Source organism: Nannospalax galili, unplaced genomic scaffold (genome assembly GCF_000622305.1).
Source record: "Nannospalax galili isolate Female #2095 unplaced genomic scaffold, S.galili_v1.0 scaffold11, whole genome shotgun sequence".
In the NCBI taxonomy this organism is placed as follows: domain Eukaryota; kingdom Metazoa; phylum Chordata; class Mammalia; order Rodentia; family Spalacidae; genus Nannospalax; species Nannospalax galili.
The window spans coordinates 767,685-792,453 of record NW_008330735.1 but is presented as its reverse complement, the minus strand read 5'-3'; the positions used below and the strand labels follow the sequence as shown (position 1 = coordinate 792,453).

The following is a 24,769-nucleotide window of genomic DNA, read 5'->3' as shown; positions in this document are numbered from 1 at the left end:
TATATTTAGAGGCATTTCAGAAATTTTTAGAATTTTTTTAGTAATCCCAGGCCAAAAGTCATTTAATGATGTTTTATGAAACTCAAGTCAGCAAGTCAAATGACAGTTTATAAACTCAAACTTTATAGCAAAGTATAATCTAATTTGATTGTAGATGCTTAGGAATGACAGTAGGAAAGTCTTCGTTTTCCATCATGAAGCCATTAAGCTTCTGTAAGAATAGAAGTCATTGTGAGTACGGTAAAAATGCTGTGATTCTTAACATACAGCCATCTGGAATCGGAGCCAGGGGTTCCAGCAGCATTCATTGGCATTACCCAGTGCATAGTGCTTCTGTTGCATATTTCAGGACCAATTTTTTTCACTGCAGTTGTGTGATTCAGTGTGAGCATGTATATGTTGCCAGAAACACATCTCATTTCTCTTTGCACATTGGATTTTTAACTAATTTGTGGTCATTGTGTGTTCAAAAACCTTTCACTATTGCTAGATTTCTCACAATTGCACAACTCAATATGAGGTTGCACCCACTTGATAAGCTGTGAAGTAATTTAAGTTTGCAACTTGATTCATTCATTTAAAAATTAGCATATGTGCTTGTAGTTTTCACATGATAATATATTACTTGAATTTCTCAAGAGCATGACTAAATTTACATAGTTATATTACAAATTTATTTATTTATTTATTTTTATTTTTTGATCTCTTTGAGACAGGGTCTCCCTGTAGCCCCAGCTGTCCTGGAACTCACTATGTAGACCAGGCTGGCCTTGAACTCACAGAGATCTGCCTGCCTCTGCTGGGATTAAAGGCGTGCACCACCACGCCTGGCTACAATTTAATATTTTTATTCATGGAATCTACATTCTAATTTATAGCTCAATCCCCACTACAGAAATATTTCAGAACTTGTTTAATATTAAAGAAAAACAAAAATCTAGCGCTAGAGAGATGAGTCAGCAGTTAAGAGCATTGGCTGCTCTTGCAGAAGACCCAGGTTCAGTTCCCAGCACCCACATGGCTAGCAACAAACTCTGGTTCCAGGAGAACCAACGCCCTCTTCTGGCCTCCATAGACACTGCACTCACATATATGCAATAAGTAAATAATTTTTTTAATTAAAAAAATAATTTTAAGGAGTAGAATTGTCACCTGTAGTTTACTATATGATTTTTCTTCTTTTTGTTGGACTTTTTGCAGGAACATGCATGTTGATCAGGCTGGCCACTGTCTTGCAGAGATCCCCACTGCCTCTGCCTCAGCCTCTGCCTCCTGAGCCAGTAATTTATTTTCAAAGTACTTTTTGTGTATTTTAAGTAACATGAAAAACAAAACAAAACCACCTATATCCTCCACTCAGATCCCACTGTCAACTCTATTTTCTCTAGATGTTTTCACAGCTCAAATAATTGTCTAGTCATAAATACTAATTTCATATCATAAACAAACTGAAACCTAACTTTACAAAAGGTGATACCCAAGGTCCTGCAACTCTGGATGAAAACCTTATACTTCTTTCTGACTTTAAAAAATAGTACTGTTTTCTATATATCCTCCTTCATTATTGACTTAAATCACCTTTCTGTATCCATCTGTGCTACAATCCTAATGCAGACCCCCACCTCCAATATTACATGTACTACAACATCGGCCTTTCTGTGCTTATGTTCATGTTCCATTGTAAGGCATTCTCTCCATTACAACCAAAGAAAAGATTTAAGAGGCAAGTCTGACAGTCTCGCTGTCATTGTTCATTGCCCTCTCCCTGCCATAAACTCTCCACTGTGACTGATCAGACAACATAATATGGCACCTCGTATTTCTCAAGCTGTACATCACCTCTCTTTATACTCTATACTTCAGCCATTACTAACTGACTTATACTTGTCAGAACAACTGGTCTTCCCATCAGATTTGGTCATTAGTGTGTTGAAACAACAAGGGACTAAAATTGCAATCTTAGTTTTCCAAAAATGGCTAACTACACCTTATTTGATTTTTCTAACTGGAGAACTGTAAAGAGATCATCTGAGATGAATCAGTTCAGCTCTTACACTTTAGTCAAGTAAACTGATCTCCACAAAGGGCATGTATTTGGCTTAAGTTGACATTTGTTCCAAGAGTGAGCATATCCCCAAAAATCAAATGACTCATAGGTCAGTCCTCTAGACATATCCTGGTTCCATAAAAAATGCTCTAATCTGAAATACATGGTATAGTTCTTGATGTATAAAAGTGAATTATGTAAATGAACTCCCTTTATAATATATCTCAAATAAAATAACATTTCTTTATCAAAGACCATACCACTTGCATAGGGAGTATTTGTTTCACAGACCTAATAAAGAGTCTAAATTCCTTTGTCATCAATAAAAAAAATAACATTTTATTTCTCCTGTTTTAGGCTTGATTATAATAAATTGTTAATCATAAAAACACAAAAACACAGTTGATCTTTAGAGAATCCATAGTCAGCTATGGGTTAGAAAGAAAAGTGAGAAAGTCAAAATAGATATCAGAATTTCTCCTAGGAGGAAATTTCCAGGCATGCCTGTCCTGCTTATTGGATTATTGGCTCAGTTTATCAGAATTTCCCCCTAAAACGCACTTTTTCATTGAATTGACTGAAATTTTTCCTATTAAAGCTGCTGAGAATACTTTTGTCATTTATACATCCTTAACCACTGAGCAGATAGTTTTTGTGTAGTTTTGTTTCAGGAAAGTTGGGTATATTTTAGATTCCAGATTAGAAAACATCTGACCCTAGACAGATGAGTGTCAAGAAAATGGGAACATACTAAAGACTTTTTCATTCTTTTTCTAAGATGATGCTTATAATAAAAGTATATGGTAGAAAAATGTGTAGCACGTAACTCTAAATACTGTACACTGGACTGTATGTTAGTAATGTGATCACAGTCCGTTACATTCTAGTAGAAAAGGAACTACACATTGAACAAAGAAAGTCTTATTGGTCAGTTCTCTAACTGTTGTAGGATAGAGGTTATCCATCTTCAATCTAGCCCTGAAGAAAAGCCTCCTTTGGGTGGTGATATTTAAATCCAAACCTCTCATATTAAGTGTATTTTCTCAATGTTATGAACTAATTGCATCAACATAGAAGCTATTGTTATAGTAAAATTTCTTCTGAATGCCTAACATCCAGTTTCTGAAGAAATTCTTACCTTGCCAGTAAATTCTAGACTATTGTTCTAGAATTCTTTTTAATTTTTTTTTTTTTTTATTTTATGTGTATGAGTGTTTTGTCTGTATGTATGTAAGTGCACCTGTGCATGGAGTGCCTGTGGAGACCAAAAGAGGACATCTGATCAGCTGGAACTGGAGCTACAGACAATTGTTATCTGCCATGTGGATGCTGAGAACTGAATCCCAGTCCTCTGCAAAAATAGCCAGTGCTCATAACCACTGAGCCATCTCTCCAGCCCCCTGTTCTAGAATTCTTATTGTCCAAATTGTTTCCAAAAATATTATACATAATAGCATCAGTATAAAATAGTTATATTACAATTGGTCTAATTCCTAAAACAACCTAAACACATTTTGCACTGTTTTCCTAGGAACTCAATAAAGATCTTCATTGTCACCATTTACACCTCCAGAACAGGGATCTGAAAGCACAGATTAGACATATGATGGATCTAGCTTGTCTTCAAGAGCAACAACACAGGCAGACTGAGGCGTAAGTACATGGATTAAGCATTCTTCATATTTTAATGCTATAGACCTAAAGTATCCAAAATATAGAAAGTTCAGTTATAACTGCCAGCATCAGAAAACAAGCAGTAAGAAAACATTGAAAGACTATAAAAGATACAGACAACACCTTATAGTTTTTCAAAATGTTTTCTTTAAGATTTGGGGTTTTTGTATTTAATATATGCAATATAATAGAAATTCACATCAGTTGAAGTAGATGAATTTTAGTTTTTTATAATTCCAGAATAGGTTTTCTATTTTGCTACTATTAGTTTTGAATGAACATCAAGTGCTTTATTTTTTAAGCTTTTAATTAAATATTTTCTTTGACAATTTCATACATGTACATAAGGCATCCTGACCAGTCTCACCCCCAGTCCAATCTCTCCCATCTCGCTAATCTCCCTGTCCTTTCTTCCTCTTTTTCACTTTCATGTCTACTTGTGTCTCACTGAATTGAACCAGGCCCATCAGTCTGACCATCAGTTGGGAGTTGTCCATTGAAACCTGATGGTCTCAGCAGTGGGTATCCAACTGAAGATAATGGTGACGCCTCTCAGATTTTCTCAGTAGCCAGTGGTTCAGCAGTAAGAAGTAGAGCCATGAGCCTTCCCCTCCTCAATTGGCTATTGACAGGGCCAATCTTGTGTGGGACCAGTGTTGGTAACTGCAGTTCTTCTGAGTTCATGATCACCGTGGTGGAATTGTGTCTAGAAGATAGCATTTTGGAGTCCTTCCACTCTCCTTGAGCTCTTTCATAACTTGTTCCTCCCCTTCTTCTCTATTGTTACCTGAGCCTTCCAGGATGTTGTGTAAACGCCTTGATTTGGTCAGAACTCTCAGACATCACTTTTTCCCATCCTTTTGGGAAGCCATGAGTCTCTGAATTCACATCTTGCTGCAAAGCAGTTTCTAATGAAAGCTGAGAGGAGTCTTTGTCTGTAGTTAGAAACTTAGAAATTTAGAAGATTTTTTGAAGCTGTGTCTGTTTATACAGCATGAGTAAGTTTCCCACTTGGGCCTGTTACTTTCCCAGTGATTGTTAACCAGGCTTCCAGTACTAGTTCTCTCCCATGGAGTGGGCCTCACATCTAATCAGAGGATGATTGGTTACCCCCACACTTACACATCTTACATAGAGCCCTGCAAACTGGTTTTGTTTGTTTGCTTCTTTGTTTTGTTTTGGTTTGTAGGATTCACAGCTGGGTGAAACCACTTGCATTCCACTAAATTAGAAAATGTAAAAGAAATAGATGAAGTTCTAGATACATATGACCTACCAAAATGAAACCAAATTGAAATAAGTAACTTAAATAGATCTATAACCAGCATCAAGAGTGAAGCAGTAATAAAAAGTCTCCAAAATAAAAATAAAATAAAATAAGATAAAAATTCCCCAACCACATGGATTCTCTGCAGAATTCTATCACACCTTCAAGGAATGAACTAATACTATTCAAATTGGTCCATAAAATAGAAAAGGAAAGAATGCTTGCAAACTCTTATAAAGTCAGTATTAACTTGATACCAAACCAGATAAAGACAAAACAAAAAAGGAAAATTACAGACTGATTTCCATGGTGAACACAGTTGTAAAGATTTTTGATAGAATACTGTCAAACAAAATTCAAAATCATCTCAGAGGAATCATTCATCATAATCAAGTAAGCTTTGTTCCAGAGATGCAGATAAATCTATAGATGTAATACATCATATAAATGGACTCAGAAATCACATGTTTATCTCCTTTGATGTACAAAAGATCTTTGGCAAAGTCCGACATCCTTTCGTGATGAAAAGTCATGGAAAGGCTAGGTATGGACAGCACATAGTTCAACATAAAGAAATGCTATATAACAAACCTATAACCGACATCCTTCTAAATTGAGAAAAACTCAGAGCATTTCCAGTAATATCAGAAACACAAGGATGACCACTCTCACCACTCTATTCAGTATGGTGCTTGAAGTCTGAGCTAGAGCAGTAAGGCAGCAGAAGGAAATAAAAGGGATACAAATAAGAAAAGAAGTCAGAATATCTAATTACAGATGATAAGGTTTTATACATGGGAAATAAGACTTTGCTAGAAAATCTCCTAGCTGATAAACGCATTTCGCAAAGTAACAGAATACAAAACTAACACACAGAAATCAGTAGTCTTCCTATAATACCAGCAACAAACATGGAAAAAAAAGAGATCCGGAAATCCCATTTTAAATAGCAATCAACCAATAAAGGAGTGAGTGAATGAGTAAATAAGTGAATAAAATTTTTAGGAGTAAAACTAACCAGTAAAACAAAAGCCCTTTCCAATAAAACTGTAAGACAACGAAGAAAGAAATTGCCCTGAAAATGGAAAGACCGCCGGTGTCCATGGATCAGGATCTGGTGACACTAGACATCCTACCAAAAGCAGACTACAGATTCAGTGTGGTCCCAGTCACAACTCCAGGGCCGTTCTCCACAGGTGAAGGATTTCCATTTTTATGCAATGCTCTTTTATGTCCTCTACAGCTCACTTACAACATTTTAGTTAATTTTTGAAAAGGTCAAGCCAAAAGAAATAAAAATAACTCTATGGACTTACTTTTGTTTTAATGGTCTACTTCTAAGCATTTTTGTAGTTTTTTTTTTTTTTAACTTTAAAAAAAACTTTATTGAGAATTTCATACATTCATCTAAGGTGTTTTGATCAAATCCATGCCCACTCCTTCCCCTCCAACACCTCCCATGTCTCCCGATCACTTTTTTCTGACAACCTTGTGTACTCTTCTTTTCTTTTCTTTTGAAATGGTGCTTTTTGCTACTTTAACATTCCCCCCTCTAAAGAGGTGACCCTAAATTCTTTTAGGGATTAAATAATAGCTCCCAAATTCTTTTGACATTTTTTGGCCTTTGGAAAGAGTATGTTGGGTAAGAGGCCCAAGGACATTTTGACTTTCAGCCAAGAAACTGGCTACTTTTCTTTGGGGTCTTTTTACCCTAACTGCCTAGCCAATTCCTACCTCCTATTCTTACCACACCATCCTCTGAAGAGGTTACCCAAATTGCCGATAAGGAATCGGGATGCAGACAGCTCTAGATTCTTCCATGCTGAACAGGGAGGGATGCAGGGTGAGGCAATTGGAGTACCCCTTCAGTGGGTCTATCTAAAAGACTCCCAAATTGTATAACTCTTATCCCAATTGTGTAACCAGTCCTTGACTGGTGAATAGGGGATATGAAGGAGAAATAAAGGCAAGAGTAGTTAGCATTACAAGTTCTAGACAGAGAACCAGAAAAAAGTCAGAACGGCAAATTTCAAATGTTTATGAGAATCCATTGGGATTTCTTGACGAGCGCTTCCAAAAGCATCCGCCTATTGGGTTCCTCCTCATTTTTCTTTTGTCTGCCAAGGCTGGACTTGAGAGTGATGGACTCTGGATTTGTTTTCAGGCACTTTGGTAGCTGTTGGAGTGGCTAGAATCAGTGTCAGTTCCCTCTCAAAGGCTTCTAGATGGGGTGAGAAAACAAATTTAGCTATTATTTTATAACAGTAGTGGGTTATCTCCCTCAGTTACAGGTGGGCACTACAGTATTGCAGAGCAAGATTTGAAGTCTTACATCTGAGCAGCACTTTTTTGCTTAGAAACAAAATCATCAATGAGAAATAATTGTCTAAATAACATTTTATAGGGACTTAAGTCTAGTATCTGGGAAGTATAATCCCTTGACCTCTTCAAGAAATATACTGATCACTTTAATCTTTGGTTATACTTTCCTTTTGAGTGTTTAAGACCAGACAGTTGGCCCAAATAAACTATTTTTACTCTTCAGGTCATTTGAGGATCTGTTCCTCAGGGGTCACATGGGCTTGGGAGGAGCCCCAGGCTCCTTTCTTTTACCAGTTCCATCTATATGAAGATAAGTCAAAGGTCCTGCTCAACCATGTCTGTCTTCACTTGGAAGCAAGTAGGAAATGTTTCCTCTGTGTTGACCCTCCTCTTTATAGACACTGGTTCAGGTCCATCTGGTGGGGTCTCCATGGCCTCCCTGAACAGGAGGACAGGTGACTCACCACAGTTACAGGACATTTTGAGAGATGCACCATAGTCCCCTGGAACTTAGTCGACCTTGGAGGGCAAGGAACAAAAACTGTCCTTTAAGTCCTTCTGATCAGATTAGTGTAGCCCTCAAAATAGGGCTGTTAAACATCCAAGGTTAGTTTCACCAGTCTGGTACTTTTAATTACTATGTGGTATGTAGATAAAGCTTGGGGGAAAAAAAACAAACATTCTCAGATAAACCTTCACTAGACATATGTTTTATTCCTTAAACTAGTTGACTAAACTCTGACCTTAGAAATTTTAAGATTATGTGTATATTATTTTTGTCTCATACTTTATATATCATAGCAAACCTACACAGACCTTCATCACTTGCTTAGGCTTTCTCATTTTTTCTATTTTGGAAACTATATCCATTCCCATATCTTTTTAACATCTTTTACATTCTCATTTTCTTTTTTTAATAATTATGAGACATAATATTAACAAATTTTCCATCTGTTGTGAGAATTCTTTTCCTGGGGATACTAAGTAATGCTTATCCCCTTTTAAGGTTCTAGTGTTAAACCAATGTTTGATTAAAGTTTTCCTGGGGCTCCAATGAATTTACTGAGCCTACTTACAGAGATGACTGAGGGGTTGCTGAGGTGTATGAATGACCTGGGTATATGCACACTGGAAAGCCTTTACCCAGCATGGATCAAGCCTTCTCTTCCTAGTTTTCCCTAGACTAGATAGTTTAGTCCTCCGCAAATCCAGGAGACCATGTGTGATTAGGGCCAAATTACATACAGTTGGTTGGGAAGAGTGACTGGATACTCCTATGAGGGTCCACTGACCCTGCTTAGCCCTTCTTTAGTGAAGGAGCACAATTGTGAACAAGCCCAATTATGACGATGTTTAGCTATCAGGCTCAGCTGAAGTTGTGATGATGGTAGTTATTTCACACAGAAGAGTCTGCTGTACAGCATCATCTTATTAAAAGAACATAGAATATAAAAGGATTTGGTGCTAGGATCCACAAATGAGGGAGAACATACATCTTTTGTTTTTCTAAGTCTCTGTTACTTCACTTAGTATAACAGTTTCTAGATCCATCCATTTACCTGCAAATTTCATTATTTCATCTATACTGATGAATAGAACTCAGTTGTGTAAGTACACCACATTTTTGTTAACCACTCGTCAGTTGAGGGGCACTTAGTTAGGTTGCTTCCATATTAGCTATTGTGAAAAGAGCAGCAACAAATATGGTTGTACAAGCATCTCTGTAATAGGATGAGTCTTTTGGATATTTTTGTTTTAATAGTCTACTTCTAAGCATATTTGTGTCATTTACTTTTTAAAAATATTTTCTTATTTTTACTTCATTTTATGCGTATGAATATATTGTCTGCTTGTAAGTAAGTTCACCTGTGTGGTGCAGTATCCAAGGAGGTTAGAAGAAGGCTTCAAATTCTCCTGGAACTCGAGTTAAGGATTGTTGTTAGCTTCCGTGTGGGTGCTAGGAATCGAACCAGGGTCCTCTGCAAGAGCTGCCACTCCTCTTATCTGCTGAGCCACCTCTTCAGCCCCAGAAAGCTGTTTTTATGCAACTGGAGAGTTGACTCAAAGGTTAAGATTACTGGCTGTTGTTACAGAGGACCTGGGATCGATTCCCAGCACCCCCATAGTGACTAACAGCTATCCATAACTCCAGTTCCAGGGGCTCCAGCACCCTCTTCTGGCCTCCTCGAGCATTGCATGACATGTGTGCACTTAAACACATGCAGGCAATACACTCATACATATAAAATAAAAATAATTTAAGAAAAAACTTGACAGAATACTATTCTGTAACTGGAAGCTCAGACTAATCTCCCATGCTTGCTTTTGTAGGTAATTCATTGCCATTTGCTAACATTCAAGCCACATTCAAGAGCTTAAGCTGTGAAAGATATATCAGTTATTTTAACTCTTCTGTATTTGTTACATTAGACACATAGATTTATATGCCTAAGAGAAAATTTTACCATGAAAATGGGGTAAAGAAGATTCTAACTAAATTTAAAATTAGGGAACCAAAACATCTCAAAGGCAATGTGAAATTGGAGAAAGAGTATGAGTTTTGGAATCAGTTTTGTATTCTTGTTTTAGTAATATACCTGGTAGAAACTATGTAACATGGCTAAGACATAAGTCTCTCAAGAACAAAAATAGATCATAATACAAGCAATATAGTATGTGTATCTTGAGTTCTTAAAAGCATTTTCATGTTCAATGTTTTATTAGGAGACTCATATAGTTGTACTCAAAGCTTTGAGTTAATTTAGCAAGACAATATAAAATAATAAAATCAAGCCGGGCATGGTGGCGCACGCCTGTAGTCCCAGCACTTGGAAGGCAGAGGCAGGAGGATCTCTGTGAGTTCAAGGCCAGCCTGGTCTACACGGTGAGTTCCAGGACAGCTGGGGCTTACAGAGAGACCCTGCTTCAAAAAGACCAAAAAGAAAATAATAATAATAATAATAATAATAATAATAAAATCAGCAAATGAAAAGGTATAGGATAGTCTGAAGGAGGCAAACCAAATACAAAATTTCACCAGCCTTGTCAGGGCTGGGCATCATAGTATATACCTTTAACTCCAGCACTTGGGAGGCAGAGGCAGAAAGATTATTGTGAATTTGAGGTCATCCTGATCTACATAGTAGTAGTAATACCCTATCTCAAAAATGAAAAAGGGTCTTGTTCAATCAGCCACAGAGTATGCTTAATTTCAGTAAAAGTTGTGATGACATGTGAAGTATCACTTTGCAAATTCTTACACAGAATCAGTACCCTTGTGTTTTATGTGAGTGATTGTGCTGGATGGCTTTAGTGTCAACTTGGCACACCTGGGTTGAGGGAGCCTCAATCGGGGAATTGCCTCTATTGGACTGGCCTGTGGCCATGTCTGAAGGGCATCTTCTTGATGAGTGATGAGGGAGGGCCCAGCCCACTGTGGGTGGTGCCACCCCTGGGCAGGTGAGCCTGTGTTGCATAAGAAAGCAGGCTGAGCAGGGGCCAAGGGAGCAAGCCAGTAAGCAGCGTTCCTCCATGGCCTGTGCTCCAGCTCCTGCCTCCAGGTTCCTGCCCTGAGTTCCTACCTTGGGCTCCCTGATGAACTATGACCTGGGAGATGTAAGCTAAATAAACCCTTTCCTCCCCAAGTTGGTATTGGTCAGAGTATTTTGTCACAGCAATGAAGAACAAACTAGGATAGTGATCTTGTAGCCACTCTCTACCGAGCATATTACAAAATTTCAGACTTTCCAAAGAAAACCAAAGAAAAGTAGATAATTAGAAATCCCATTTGGAACCTATTGTTTTAAGTCATTAAATTTAAGGAATAATTGGGTTTTGATTTTTTTGGTTGGGGGTGTGTGTGTTTACATTCCTAAAATATGAAGGGTTTTTTCTTTTGTGTACGAGTGTATCGCCTGCATGTCTGTAAGTGCACTTAATCATGCAATACTGTGGAGGTCAGAAATAAGCGTCTGATCCCCTAGAACTGGAGTTTTGGAGTTTTGTTAGCCAACATGTGGGTGCTGGAAATCGAACCTAGGTCCTTTGTAAGAGCAATCAGTGCTCTTAATCAGTGAGCCATCTTTCCAGCCCCTAAAATAGGAGGGTTTTGTTTTTAACTTAGAAGAAGCATTTCATTACAACAGCATTGACATATTCAATAACAATTTCCTGAGCTAAGATGCATCTCTTTCAAAACTGGCTATAAATTTTTAGGTTTACAGTTGAATTATTACAGTTATACAATATTGTACTCAGTATAAACCCTATAAGACAGGAGTTTTATTTCTTAGCATAATATGTTACACATTCATTCAATCCTTTGATAGACAACAAAAAATCTAAGGTCTATTTTCTAAAGGCTTTTAGGTTAACTTTTGACTCACTTAATCCTCAGAGCAATACCTTATTATATAAGTAATAGCTATGTAGCTGTCCCCTACTTTGAGACACTTCAGTTTGTGCCTTCTTCAATGTTTCATAGAAGTGATGGGAGACTGTAAACCCTGGTTTCTCCTGATTCCCAGCTGAGATCCTTTCCACTTTATATTGAATGTATTAAGTATATGTTGAGATATTTTATTAAAATAACATTTTTTTGCAAAGCTACAAAGTAGGAGTTTATTATAAACTGGTAATACAAAGATTTAAATTAAATGTATCTATGGGTATTAAGGGAGAAAGAGATGCTCTTAAGAAAAGGACAATACCAGGAGTGGTGGCGCATGCCTTTAGTCCCAGCACTTGGGAGGCAAAGGCAGGTGGATCATTGTGAGTTCAAGGCCAGCCTGGTCTACATAGTGAGTTCAGGTCAGCAGAGGCTACAGGGAGACCCTGTCTCAAAAAGACAAAGAGGTCTTCTGAAAAAAACTGTTTCCTATTGTACATTTATAAACCAAAACACCAAGCTTAAATCTGAAACTTTACTTTTTGCATGTTCCTAAATTTACTTTGGAAAGGAAAACATAAAAGAGGGGGTAATGTTAGAGTAGCAAAAACCAGAAGAAAGGAAGAAAGAAAGAAAGAAAGAAAGAAAGAAAGAAAGAAAGAAAGAAAGAGGGAGGGAGGGAGGGAGAAAGAAAGAAAGAAAAGGAAGAAAAGGAAGGAAAGAAAGAAAGAACGAACGAACGAAAGAAAGAAAGAAAGAAAGAAAGAAAGAAAGAAAGAAAGAAAGAAAAAGAAAGAAAAGGATAGTTGTACATTACCTTGAGTCCGTGCAGGCTTGGTCAGAGAACATGCCAAATAACATTTTCTAAGAGAAATCACAGGAAATAATTTTAATGATAAAATAATACTTTGTTATACAAAACAACTATAATAATATGTATAAAACTTAGTATTTGTCTCTCCTTTCTTGTCACCTTCTGTTCCTAGAGTATTGAATGCTTTACTTCCAACCCTAAGAAAACAATATTGCAGATTAAAAGAAGCTGGCCTGTCAAATGCTGCTTTTGATTCTGACTTCAAAGAAATTGAACATTTGGTAGAGAGGAAAAAAGTGGTTGTTTGGGCTGACCAAACTATAGAACATCCCAACCAAAATGATCTCCCAGGAATTTCTGTTCTTATGACCTTTCCACAACTTGGGCCAATTCAGCCAATTCCTTGTTGTAAGTACAGCTTTTGTTTTACTTGGTAAATAGTAACATTATTTCTAATGAGATTCTTTATATATCAATCTACAGAAGAGCTAATTTGTTTAATGGATTTGATTATTTGGTGACAGCTAACAGAGAACCTAACTTCAAAGTAATTTCAGTTAATAAGTGTTTCCTTGGGACCTTGGAGCAAGTATATTCTAAGTAATTTAAGCAAGTGTATTCTAAGTAACTCCAGCAGTACCATTGATTTCCCATTCATCTTTAAATTTTAATTTCAGTTAAAGACTAAAAATTATAATTAAGAACTTTGTATTATACAGTATATATTCTTGAGAGCAGCAGTGTAGCATTTACTATTTTTCTATTGGCATATTTGTTATTTCTCACTTTCTATAAATTTTACATAGAATATTTTCATTTGAAGGCTTATATGCAATCTTAGTTTAAACCTTTTAGGCGGTGTAGTCTAACTTAAGTAAAATGCCCTCTGATTCTCTGCAGAACCTCGATCTTAAGCCGTCTATGAGGTAATTAATAATGTTTTGGTCTTTATGTGTACTATCCCACTTGTTCATCTATCATCTCTCACTCTCACTGGGTATGTGAAGAAACTATATTTTTATTGGATAATCTAGCTTTTTGTTAGGTTTTACATGAATATTAGCATATTACATTTTAGTCTGAAACTTTTTCTCATTTACATAGATTATTGCAAACATTTTTAGTATGCCTACAATCAAGAATTTCCCTCAAATTTTTTAAAATTTGAGAATCCAGAAAATAGATTTGCCATGATCTGATCAGTGCTGTGTTCATGAGTAGTGCATCAGAGAATATACCTGTGTATGTTGATCAGAATTTGCATTGCTGTGACCAGAAACCTGAGAAAGTATTTATTTTGGCTCACAGTTACAAGAGTCAGTGTGTGTTACATGAATGCATGCACTTAGAGCATGAAGCCAGCAGATGCATGTTGAGGTGCTTTAAGTCACTGCAGACAGGAAGCATTGTGTGAGGAAGGGACTAGGGCCAGGTGTAACTGACATTCATGCCCCTAGTGACCTACTTCCTCCAGTTAAGCCCCGCCTCCTGAAGTTTCCAGACTCTTTCCAAATAGTACCCACAGCTGGGCTTCACACTGTGAACCCATGTGCCTGTTGAAAGCATTCCACATTCAAACCATATTCCTGTATATTCACATCTGTGAATTCCTAGAACCTGATTTACTTGATTAGAAAACAAAAATAACTTTGTTAGCTTATTTGGGGGGGGGGGGGGGTAGAATCTTTTTTCTTTTAAATGCGTCCTGTATTTAGGGGTAGAGTTGTTTTTTTTTTTAAATACTTCCTGTATTTCGGGGGTCTCAGATTTATTTTTTAATATTTCTTTACACATGATCTATAATCTTTAAATGCTTCAAACCTGAAACTTGAGAGCCAACATGACACTCAAAATGTTTTAAAGTTTGAATTGTTTTGTGACTTTAAGTTAGAGACGCTTAATCTGTAAAGCCTATGCAAATATTTCTAAATTTTTTAAAAATTTTCATCAATGAAACCGTCTTTTTGGAGTATGCAACAGTACACACTGTTTCACGTTTATATGAGGATACGTGTTTATCACAAACTCAACTATAACACATCCTTTTAGAGTTTGTAACTTTTAGTTTACAGGTAGCATTCATATATCATCTGTTGTATATCTCTTGATTGTGTGAGCTAGTTGGGGTAAAGGGGCTTGTTATTTGGGGTTTTCAAGGGAATTTGTTTTGGGAGGTTTTGTTTTTTGGGTTTTTTGTTTGTTTTAAAGGGGATAAGAGATAGTTTATTCGGGTGGTCATGCCCCAGAAACACAGATTCTGGTTACTTCAGATTTCATGTTCCAATGTGAAAGCAGTTTCATGAAGTTTTTATAGTGACAGAGCAAAGAAAAGTCATAAATCAATACTTTTTTTCAAATACATTGATGGAAACATTAAGTAGGTGGATCCAGCAAAAGAAATTTCAGCTTTAGGCCTCAGATGCCATCTGATGACACTTAGCCTTTTGGGTGGTGGGAGCATTGTTAATATATTCCAAAGGGTTTCTGATCTGTTAATCACAGGATGTTAAGTCATAAACAGGTGGGCAAGGAGTAGCTCTTTAGGAGACTGAAGATGGCCCAAGATAAATAGTAATTAGGCTGTGGACCTGCAACATTCCAAACTCTTTACAATCACTGAAGTTCTATGCAGTTGATCAGCCTTCAGCTTTTGCAGAAGTTTCAGTGGCAAGATGCAATTTTTCTTTCAGTTTCCCCTGTTGGTCAAGTATCACATTTTGTGAATGAAGAGGTACACATATTTCTTCCCAAGTTGCTAGGAAATATTTCCTAGGATCTAATGTAGATGAGGCTGAGTAGTAGGCAGGAAGAGCAATCTTTAGGAGAGGAATAGCTGATAAAGTCAATAAGAAAGAAACTCATGGATTATATCAAAACTTATTAGTCATCATGATCCAGATCAGACATTTTTCTCTTTTTTGTCCGCTGTATCTGACATAACATTTACATGTGATATATAATAGAATTATTACACTTGCAATCAAGAACGTCGCTTGGCCTAATAGAGGAAAGGTAACAAATGAAGAAAACACACATTTAAAAAAAAAAAAAAAAAAGATTCGGGGCTGGAGAGATGGTTCAGTGGTTAAGAGCACTGGCTGCTCTTGACAGGACCTGGGCTTGATTCCCAGCACTCATATGTTAGCTAAGGATTTGGAGTTTTGGACGGGAATTTTTTTTTTGAGACAGTCTTAACTATGCAATTCAGACTTGCCTAGAACTAGAAGCCAAAGCTGGCATTAAACGTGAGATCTTCTTGCCTCTGCCTCCTAGATGGTAGGATTTATGGACATATACCACCACCCAGGTGCTTTATCAGTGTTTTAATTGTTCTGGATTTTTACAAGGCTGTAGTCCATTGTGGGAACTTGTGGTGATCTGGCAACCTGAAGCTCATTGTTCCTCTTCATTCCAAAGGTTGCTGAGCTTTTCTGCCACCTCCACTGGTATTAACAAGCAGCCTCGAGGTAAAATTAACTATAATATCAGAAATTACCTTGCTAAGCCTCCAACATCTTCTTTTACCTGTGACTTTTCAGTTTTGTTAACGATCCAGTACCTGCAAACAGATGTGTTTTACACCTAAGGCTCACAGAACATAGTAGAGCAAGGGAGTAGAAAAAATACTAATGCATCTCTCAGCTCTCATCAATGAAGCTCACATTGAGGGCAATAAACATAAAGGGCCACAAATAGCCAAAGTAGAGAGAATAAGAATCTGCAGAATGTGGGTCCTTCGACAGGTCTCCTAAATTAAACTTCACCCACTTAGGGCTCAGGGACCATTGTGGAAGAGGGGTGGAAAGATTGTAAGACCCAGGGAGGAGGTACATGACCATATGAAAATAGAGTCTTAGAGGCCCCTGGGACCTTGCTCATATGAACCTGCAGCAGTGGTGACAACATGCACAAGATCCAGGCAAACTCAAGCAAACAAAAACCCAGCTTCGAAATGTGGAAATGGGCAGCAGGCTCCAATCTTAGCCTCAGAACTATTGGGCAACTGACTACTGCTGGGTGAGGAAAAGCTGGTCTTTAAGAGAGTGACTCTAGATAGGCTGACTAGATCCCAGTGGAAGAGCGTGCACTGAGGGACTTGTGGGGACACTAACTTGACTTGATAGGCCTTAGCGTAAAGGACAGAATGCATAAAATCCAATGGCGGGAGTGCTGTGGTAGGGTACCAGTGAGGAAAGGGGTATAAAGATGAAAGATGTTGTGTATGGAATACACAAAAATTTAGTGAAGAAATATTTTTTAAAAAGAGAGAATTTTTAGTTGCCTTCGGAAGAATGTTTGGTCTGGAATAGCTTCATTAGTTTTCCTAGCAGTTCTCTACATTTTTACATCAAGATGATAGGGAGGTTAGAGATGATAAAGTATTCGTTCTCCTTCCCCATTCCACTTTTCTATCCCCCATCACTCGTGTGTGTGTGTGTGTGTTTGTATTTTTTTTCCCTCTAATAAAGCATTATTGTCATTAGACCTGATCTAGGAGAGATCTTTGGAAAGCCAAACTTTTTTTTTCTTTCTTTTTGGTCTTTTTGACACAGGGGCTCCCTATAGCCCCAGGTGGCCTGTAACTCATTATGTAGATCAGGCTGACCTTGAACTCACAGCGATCCACCTGCCTCTGCCTCCCAGGTGCTGGGATTTAAAGGCATGAGCTACCACGTTCAACCTCATAAAGCAAAACTTTAAAAAAGAATTTTTTTTTCAGATTCTCTTATCCTGATTCTTTATGCTCAAGATGTTGCAGAAGAAATAGGGTTTTAGCACTAACACTAAGAAATACTAGCCATCTGCTATTAGGTGTTTATTATTCTCTATTTTGAAATTCATATTTCACATATAACGCAATTGCGTAGAATATACTTGTCAAAAAGGCTAAAACATTTATTTGGCCCTTAATTTTTTTACATACTATTTCAAAAGGAAAGACTGTTGAAATCGTGTTGTATTTTATCATTTTTGGAAAATTACCAGAGGGTGGGTATTGTAGTCATGGTATTTTGCTCTTGATTGTTCATTTTAATATTTTGTGAAGTGATCCCTATGATAATGTCGTAGAAGTAGAATTTCTGAATATATGTACAAAATTTAAGTATGTAGTATGTATTGCCAAGTAACTCCCTTCCCCATATTTTATACTAATTTAACTCCCATCAGGAGTATCTGCTTTTTGAGTTTTAGAAAATTAATTATACATGTGCGTGTAAATGCAGAAAATTGTATAAGGAACCCTATAATGAATTCCATGCACCCGTCACCTAACTTTACAATTTGCCAGCTGAGTGTAGTCTTTTGAAAACCCCATCAGCCATCTTATATATCAGCTTTTCCACTGTATTGTTCTGAAGTGAATCTCAGACATATATTTCTTCTATTTAAAACAAATGTCTCTAAAAGCATAATATCTAATGAGTATTCAGATTTCCCCCATTGTCACATAAGTGACTTGTTTCTAGTTTATTCAAAGCCAAACAAAACTAAACAAGGGGTATATTTGGTTAATATATCTACTGCTTTTTAAGTCTGAAGTTCTGTCTCAAACTTTTTCTAATTGCTTATTGATTCTTTGCCTGTTTAATGGACATTAATAATCCTTATATTTTTGCTTGCTAACATTTTTTTTGTTTGTTGTTTATTTGTTTGTTTGTTTTTGAGGATCTATTTTCTGCGAATTGCCTAACCATCATTTCAACATTTTTTGTATTGTTGTCTTTTTTTGCTTGTTTACAAGAACTCAAATATGAGATATTTATTCATTCCCTCATCAATACTGAACTATTACATGTGCCAGTCCTTATCTGATAGTAAGAAGTGCATCACAGAATAAAACAAACTCCCACCTTATTGAACTAATTTTATAGTAATGAACAATAAAATGAATAAATTAGACATAATCTTAGAAGATGGATACATGCTTTGTGAAAAGTATGTAGAGTTCAGGATTGGGGTTGGGGAGGAATGTTTCCTATATTTATATAGCATGATCAGGGCAGATCTCAGTGATAAACTTGAAGGAACTTACAGATTTAACCATGTGGGTATCTAGAATATTTTTCAGTTAGAGGAAATAAGCTATGAAAATCATTAACATAGGAATTTTCTGGCATGTTTCAGAAAGACAAGAATGACATAATAATAGTACCAAGGGAAATAATATCAGAGATAAAAGAAGAAAGGCAGATCACACAGGTCTTGGAGATTATATGGAATTATTATTCTGAATAAAACAGATACAGCATGAGCTGAGCAGAGATGTAATTAGATAGAGCTCAACCATGTTTTAAAAGCTCTCTATCTACTATATTGAGAATATATTATTGTAAGAATGGGTTGAAATATTAGGAACTACAATAACTACTACCGAAACCCACACAAAAATGGAGTTGCATCAGCCAAGTCATGTAGCATTGGAGTTAGTGAAAAGCCTAGTAGATTTTTCAGCTTGCCATCTGAAAGAATGGATTCAGATTAAAGAGCTGGGAATACCTACATGGAGCACATCTACAGAGTGGAAGAGGTTTAAAACTATATATAGCAGTTCAGTTTGGGGCTTGTTACATTTATATCAAAAGTGGAGACATTGTAGACAGCTAAGAATCTGAAGTTCAAGAGAGGAGTCTTAAGATGAACTACAGCTTTGATGGTTGCTAACATTTACGTGGTATTTACATAAGTTAACGTTTCCATAGGACTGGATGAGAAAACCATGGGATAGTACTCTTTCCTAAGTTTTATCCCTTGAGCTTAACTTTTCTTGAGGTGTCCTTTTGGATGCCAAGATTTTATTAGAACTTTTTTCTCAATGCTTTTGGAATCATTCTTCAAAAAGCGTTTCTACCTATGAATTTTTTAATTTTCCTTTCCATCTTCTAATGTATTTTAATGTAATCTGACCTCATTTTTTTCCAGAAGACTCTATCATTCTTTTGTGTGTGTGTGTGTATGGTATGTGTGTCCTTACTTACCTTTGTTTTCCACTACCAGATTTTCTCTAGTTTGTCTCTCCATATTCACATCTTCGGTGTTTCTCAGCAGCTTTCATGTTTTTTACATATATCTTCTATACATTGTTAATAAAGATGCCATTAGGGGAGGGGTGTGTGCGTGTAACTTTTGAAAATATTTTTAATCATTTTTATTGAATTTTTGTGGTTTTCATACAAGGTAGTTTAATGGTATTTAGATCCCTTCCCCTCTCCACGTCTCCCCCTACTGACCCCTGCCTAATTTAACAAACTCTTACATATAAAAGACACTGTCTTCTCACCCCCACCCCCACAATCATCAGTTGCCAAAAGTTCCTTAGGTTGGGTTGAGATTTCTTACCCCCTTCCCCATGTCTATACTGGGATTTTGTCTGGTTTGAGCTTGCATAGGACTTATGCATGCTGTCACCATTGCTGTGAGTTCATATGAGTAAATGACCAGCAGTCTGAAAGACTGTTTCCTTGTGGTCATCCACCCCTTCTGACTTTTACATTCTTTGCGGAAGAGGAGATTTTTTTTTTGTATTTTTGTTATGCTGGCTATTTTTACTTTCTTCCTCTATATTAATAAACATGCTCTTATTCAAGAAAAAGGTTAATTTCTTACATTCTTAATGCTTCACCAGTATCAATACTTCAGATTTTTAGGGAGTAGATATTTATGTGACTTTAAATCTTTACCTTCAATCTCCAGGTCTATAAAGTAAAACATGCACCTATTTTGGGTCTGGAAAACAGAAAGCACACTCACAGAGTGATGGGGGTGCTGACAGCAAGGTTTATTTATGGAACTGATAAAATTTCTGACATTAAATGAAAAGTCAAGATTCCCTCGTTATCCATCTGGAAACTCACAGTTAGCAATATTTCTGTCTCTAACCTTTCTTTCTTTCTTTCTTTCTTTATTTATTTATTTATTTATTTTGTACCCTATGTCAGTAGCTTTCTCTTAAAGCACAATAAAAGGAAGGATAGTTGTAGAACCCAGTCTCTTAGTGCAGATACTCTGAATGTAGTGTTCCTGTATAAGTTTAAATTTCCCCTAAAATCATTTGAATGTAAGGAAATATGTAAAAAATACAAAATGTTTATATTATTCTAATGACAAATACAAGATAGCAAAATGTAAGTGCATCCCTGTTGTGCAGTGCCTGCGGAGGTCAGAAGAGGGGGTCGAATCCCCTGGAACTGGAGTAACAGACAGTTGTTAGCCACCACAGAGGTGCTGAAAATCAAATCTGGGTCCTCTGCCACTCCTAGAATAATTCTTAAGTGCATAGAAAATTGTATCTGTCTATAATACTTGGTTTATAATTGATATTTTCTGTATCACCAATAATATTTTAATAACCACAATAATATAAATTTACTATCCAATGTATGGGTGATTTGATACCACCTTGTTTGTTTGGGTTTTTGTTTGTTTTGCAGTACTGGGAATTTGAACCCATGGCCTTGAATATGCTAGGCAATTACGTACCATTAAGCTAACATCTACAGCAGTGTGTTTGTTTATTATTTGTTTGTTTGGGGGGAATATTGTTGGGGGTTGGTTTTGTGTTGTATTTGTTTGAGACAGGGACTTACTAAGTTCTGGGCTACCCTTGAACTACAGTGTAGTCACCACAGACCCTGAAATTTCTTCATGAACTTCCCAATTAGCTTGGCTTGTAAATGTGCACCACTACTTCTGGTTATGTATCTTTTAAATAGTTAAAATTTGTTCATCTGTATAATTGTGTCCATGAATTCCCTGAGTCACAGAGCTGTTAAAAAGAATCCAAATTTATGATTTAGTAAAGTAATTGTATCAATCATTTGTAGTCTACAAGTGTTTGAAATGCATATGTTAATACTTCATCTCACTCTAGAACTTTACCATCTAACTTTTGATTTAGCTTAGTTTCCCAAAATACCTCCTCTTGGATATATTAGCAGAGGTGCTAGCAAAGGAAGAATCCTTGCCATCATTTTGTACCAAATCTCAATTAGATCTAATCCCATTCATCAATGTCTCTCTGTCATATGCACATTGCTTTGCAGCGTGTGACTCATGTTTGCTAAATACTTCGTTCTGCTTTTATACTAACGTACAGCTTTATAAATCGTTTAACATTTTCAGTCACAAGCTTGTGATAAATTAGTTCCTCTGGGTAAAATCATTCAGAACACATGACTTGGCACATCAAAAGTTGACCCCAAAAGACCTGCCCAATTTTTAAGACAAGGATTTTAAACTCACTGATAACACATGATCTTCGTCTTTTTATTTAAAGAAACCTCTTGTGAAACATTTCAAAAAGCTAAAAAATAAATTTGGTGCCCTTTTGTGTAAGAAACCACATGAATTGCCAGTTAGTACTTGTGTCTTAAAGATTATTTAAAACACAGAGAAAAAGAATGTTTCCTATTTCTTTTTTCCTTTTTTTTTTTTTTTTTTTTTTTAGGGGGGGGGGGGTTGGGTTTCCTATAGCCCCAGCTGGCCTGAAAGTCACTATGTAGACCAGGCTGGCCTTGAACTCAGAGAGATCCGCCTCACCCTGCCTCCTGGGATTAAAGGTGTACACCAGCAAGCCCAGCTTCATATTTAATATAATTTATTTTGGAACATTCTGAGAAATTTTGCTACAAGGCATGAGTAATTATAGTGACATCTAAATTAGTTCTCATTTTTCTCATCTCCTCTAAGTCTAATCTGCATCTGCCACCAAAGTGTTCTCCTAATAAAGTACAGAGATGTTAAAGGCTCCCTCAGAAGCTTTCCTAGTCCATTGCCCATTCTCAAGCCACAGGCGTACTTCTATCTTTTTACTTGCTTATTCTATGAATTCCTTTTCACTGGAGATTTCCAGACATAGATATAGATGTCAAGATATATAGATACACAAAGAGATAGGAACATACACATACATGAATTCTAAACATGGCCAAATAAATGACATGAATTTATTTTTTCTCTTTTATTCAAGTGTTCTCTAAGGGACTTGGAGAGGTTTATTGTGCTGGGAACCTTTCCCTTGACACATGTTAAGTTTTTAAGTTGTAACTAAATTTTAAGTTATAAAGGTAGCCAGTTTTTTCACTACGTATCTGTATATTAACATAGAACTAGTATAGTATAGTATCATAGTTTGAGGGTCTGTGGAGAAAATTTGATTTGTATAAGTTGTTTTGTAAACTTGTTTGTTATTCATCTTACTGGGTGTATTTAACCTGGCCCCCAATAAACTGGAAAAGGAGATAGGACTGCAACTCAACTCTGCCTACAGCAAATATAATTGACATGGCCTTTGAGTGTGTCAATTTCCTTACATTGAGCAACAGAGTATAAAAGAAGTAAGTTTAAATGAACACCAAGATTATCTAATAGTAAATTCTTGTTCTGGCCTGAAATTGTAGCCAGTGTGACTTTTCTGGTGGTCTGCAGTTAGATAGACTGCCTCTTTAAACAAGAAATTGAGTAAAAAAATATATATATGAGGGGGGTGGATGGATGGATGGATAGATGGATTTCTAAACTACATAATCCCCATGGTTTAGAAATGTCAAAATCAGTGAGGGTTTATGTTGCTGGAGCCTTTTAGTTTTTGTTCTTGATTTTGTTTTGTTGGCGATTTAGGGTTGGTTAGGAAGGTTGTTCTTAAGTTTGAGCTGTTTGAGTTTTTTGTTTTTGTTTCTCACTTAAAACATTTTTATTTGGGGGCTTAAACAGGTGGCTCAGAGGTTAAGATCACATGTACTGTTCTTTCAGTGGACATGAGTTTGGTACCCAGCTCCTAAGACAGGTATCTTATCTGTAATTTACTCAGCATGGTGGCATACACCTTTCATCCTAGCACTTGAGAGGCAGAGGCAGACAGATTTCTGTAAGATCCAGGACAGCTGGAGCCACAGGGAGACCCTATCAAAAAAAAAAAAAAGAACCTGTGACTCTAGCTCTGGGGCATCTACTGCTCTGGGGCATCTACTGCCCTCTTCTGGCTACTGTGGGAACCTGCACTCCCATGCACATACCTATACACATACACGTAATTAAAAGATAAATCTTAAAATCTTAGCATTTTACCATCATTCCTTTTTTTCTCTTGCATTGGAATATTTACTGTAGGACTTAAACATTTGATACCTAATGTTTCTAATCGGTATGCTTTGATTCAAGATTTATATTTAGGCATTAACACTTTCTATTTTTGAGATATGAAGATTTAGCTTATTTTTTCTTGTTCCACCTAATTATTTTAGCAGGATCATGTTTAAGAAGTGAGTATATATTGCAAGTTCTCTCATATGCATAAATAATCTATTTTATGTATATGAGTGTATTGCACCCATGTCATACAATATCCACAGAGGACAGAAGGTGTCGGATCCCCTGGAACTGTAGTGACATGGCTGCTGTCAGCCTCTGGCATGCATGCTGGGAACTGAACCCACCCAGCTCCTTTGGATGAGCAGCAAGCACTCATAACCACTGAGTAATCTCTCCAGCTCCTTCATAATTTTTATGACCACTAAGGAAATATAGTTTACTGGGTCGGGCAAATTAATTCTATTTTCATTATGATGTTCATTGTTTCAGTGCTTGCATTTAGAGTTTATGTTAAAAGTCTTCAGAGACTTTTCAACCTTGATGGTCCCAGAAAATATTTTTGTGTATCTTCCTTTTTAAGTCTATTTATGGACTTAAAATATCACTTTTAGAAGTGATAATCTCTAGCCATAACTCAAGAATAGACTAGCCACTTTTATTCTAAAATGAGCCTTCTCAGTTTTATAGACGATCCCCTAAATCTTCATTCAGATATTTCTGAACTCTTCCTGAACTATTACTGATAAGAACAAAGGCTTGTTAGCATCATTAAACAAAACTTTTCTTTATAGTGATCTCTAAAAAACTAGTAAATTTGAGAGGGCCTGCAGCTGTTATTATATGGGTCTTTATCATTTTTATATTTCACTTAGAACTCTTCAATTTCTTAGGTAAGCTGGTCTTTAAGTAGAACTCTTTAGAGTTGGATAAGAAAAATTAAGAAATGTCCTCAGCCTCTTGTTAGTTGTACAATTAGCCCCAAGTCTGCAACCTGTCCAGAGAATAAAACCAGAGAATAAAACCATGTGTCTTTGAAATAGGATAACAAAGTCACCTGGTGAGGTAGATAATTAAGATGGAGATCACACATGATGAATCTCAGGGTCCAGCTTCTTTATACAGTCTTTCAACTGATTCTCCTGGTTTACCTGCACCATGTGTATATAACCT

General features: G+C 36.6%; 1 protein-coding gene across 3 annotated transcripts in view; it reads left to right on the top strand.

Annotated features, from left to right (window-relative positions):
- Kif18a (kinesin family member 18A) overlaps positions 1-24,769 on the top strand; it is a 67,301-nt gene that overhangs the window by 29,089 nt on the left and 13,443 nt on the right. For all 3 annotated transcript variants that reach the window (XM_008851170.3, XM_029555105.1, XM_029555108.1), the window contains 2 exons: positions 3,579-3,700; positions 12,684-12,919. In XM_008851170.3, coding sequence (XP_008849392.1) covers positions 3,579-3,700; positions 12,684-12,919 — 358 coding nt within the window. The remainder of the gene's footprint in view (positions 1-3,578; positions 3,701-12,683; positions 12,920-24,769) is intronic.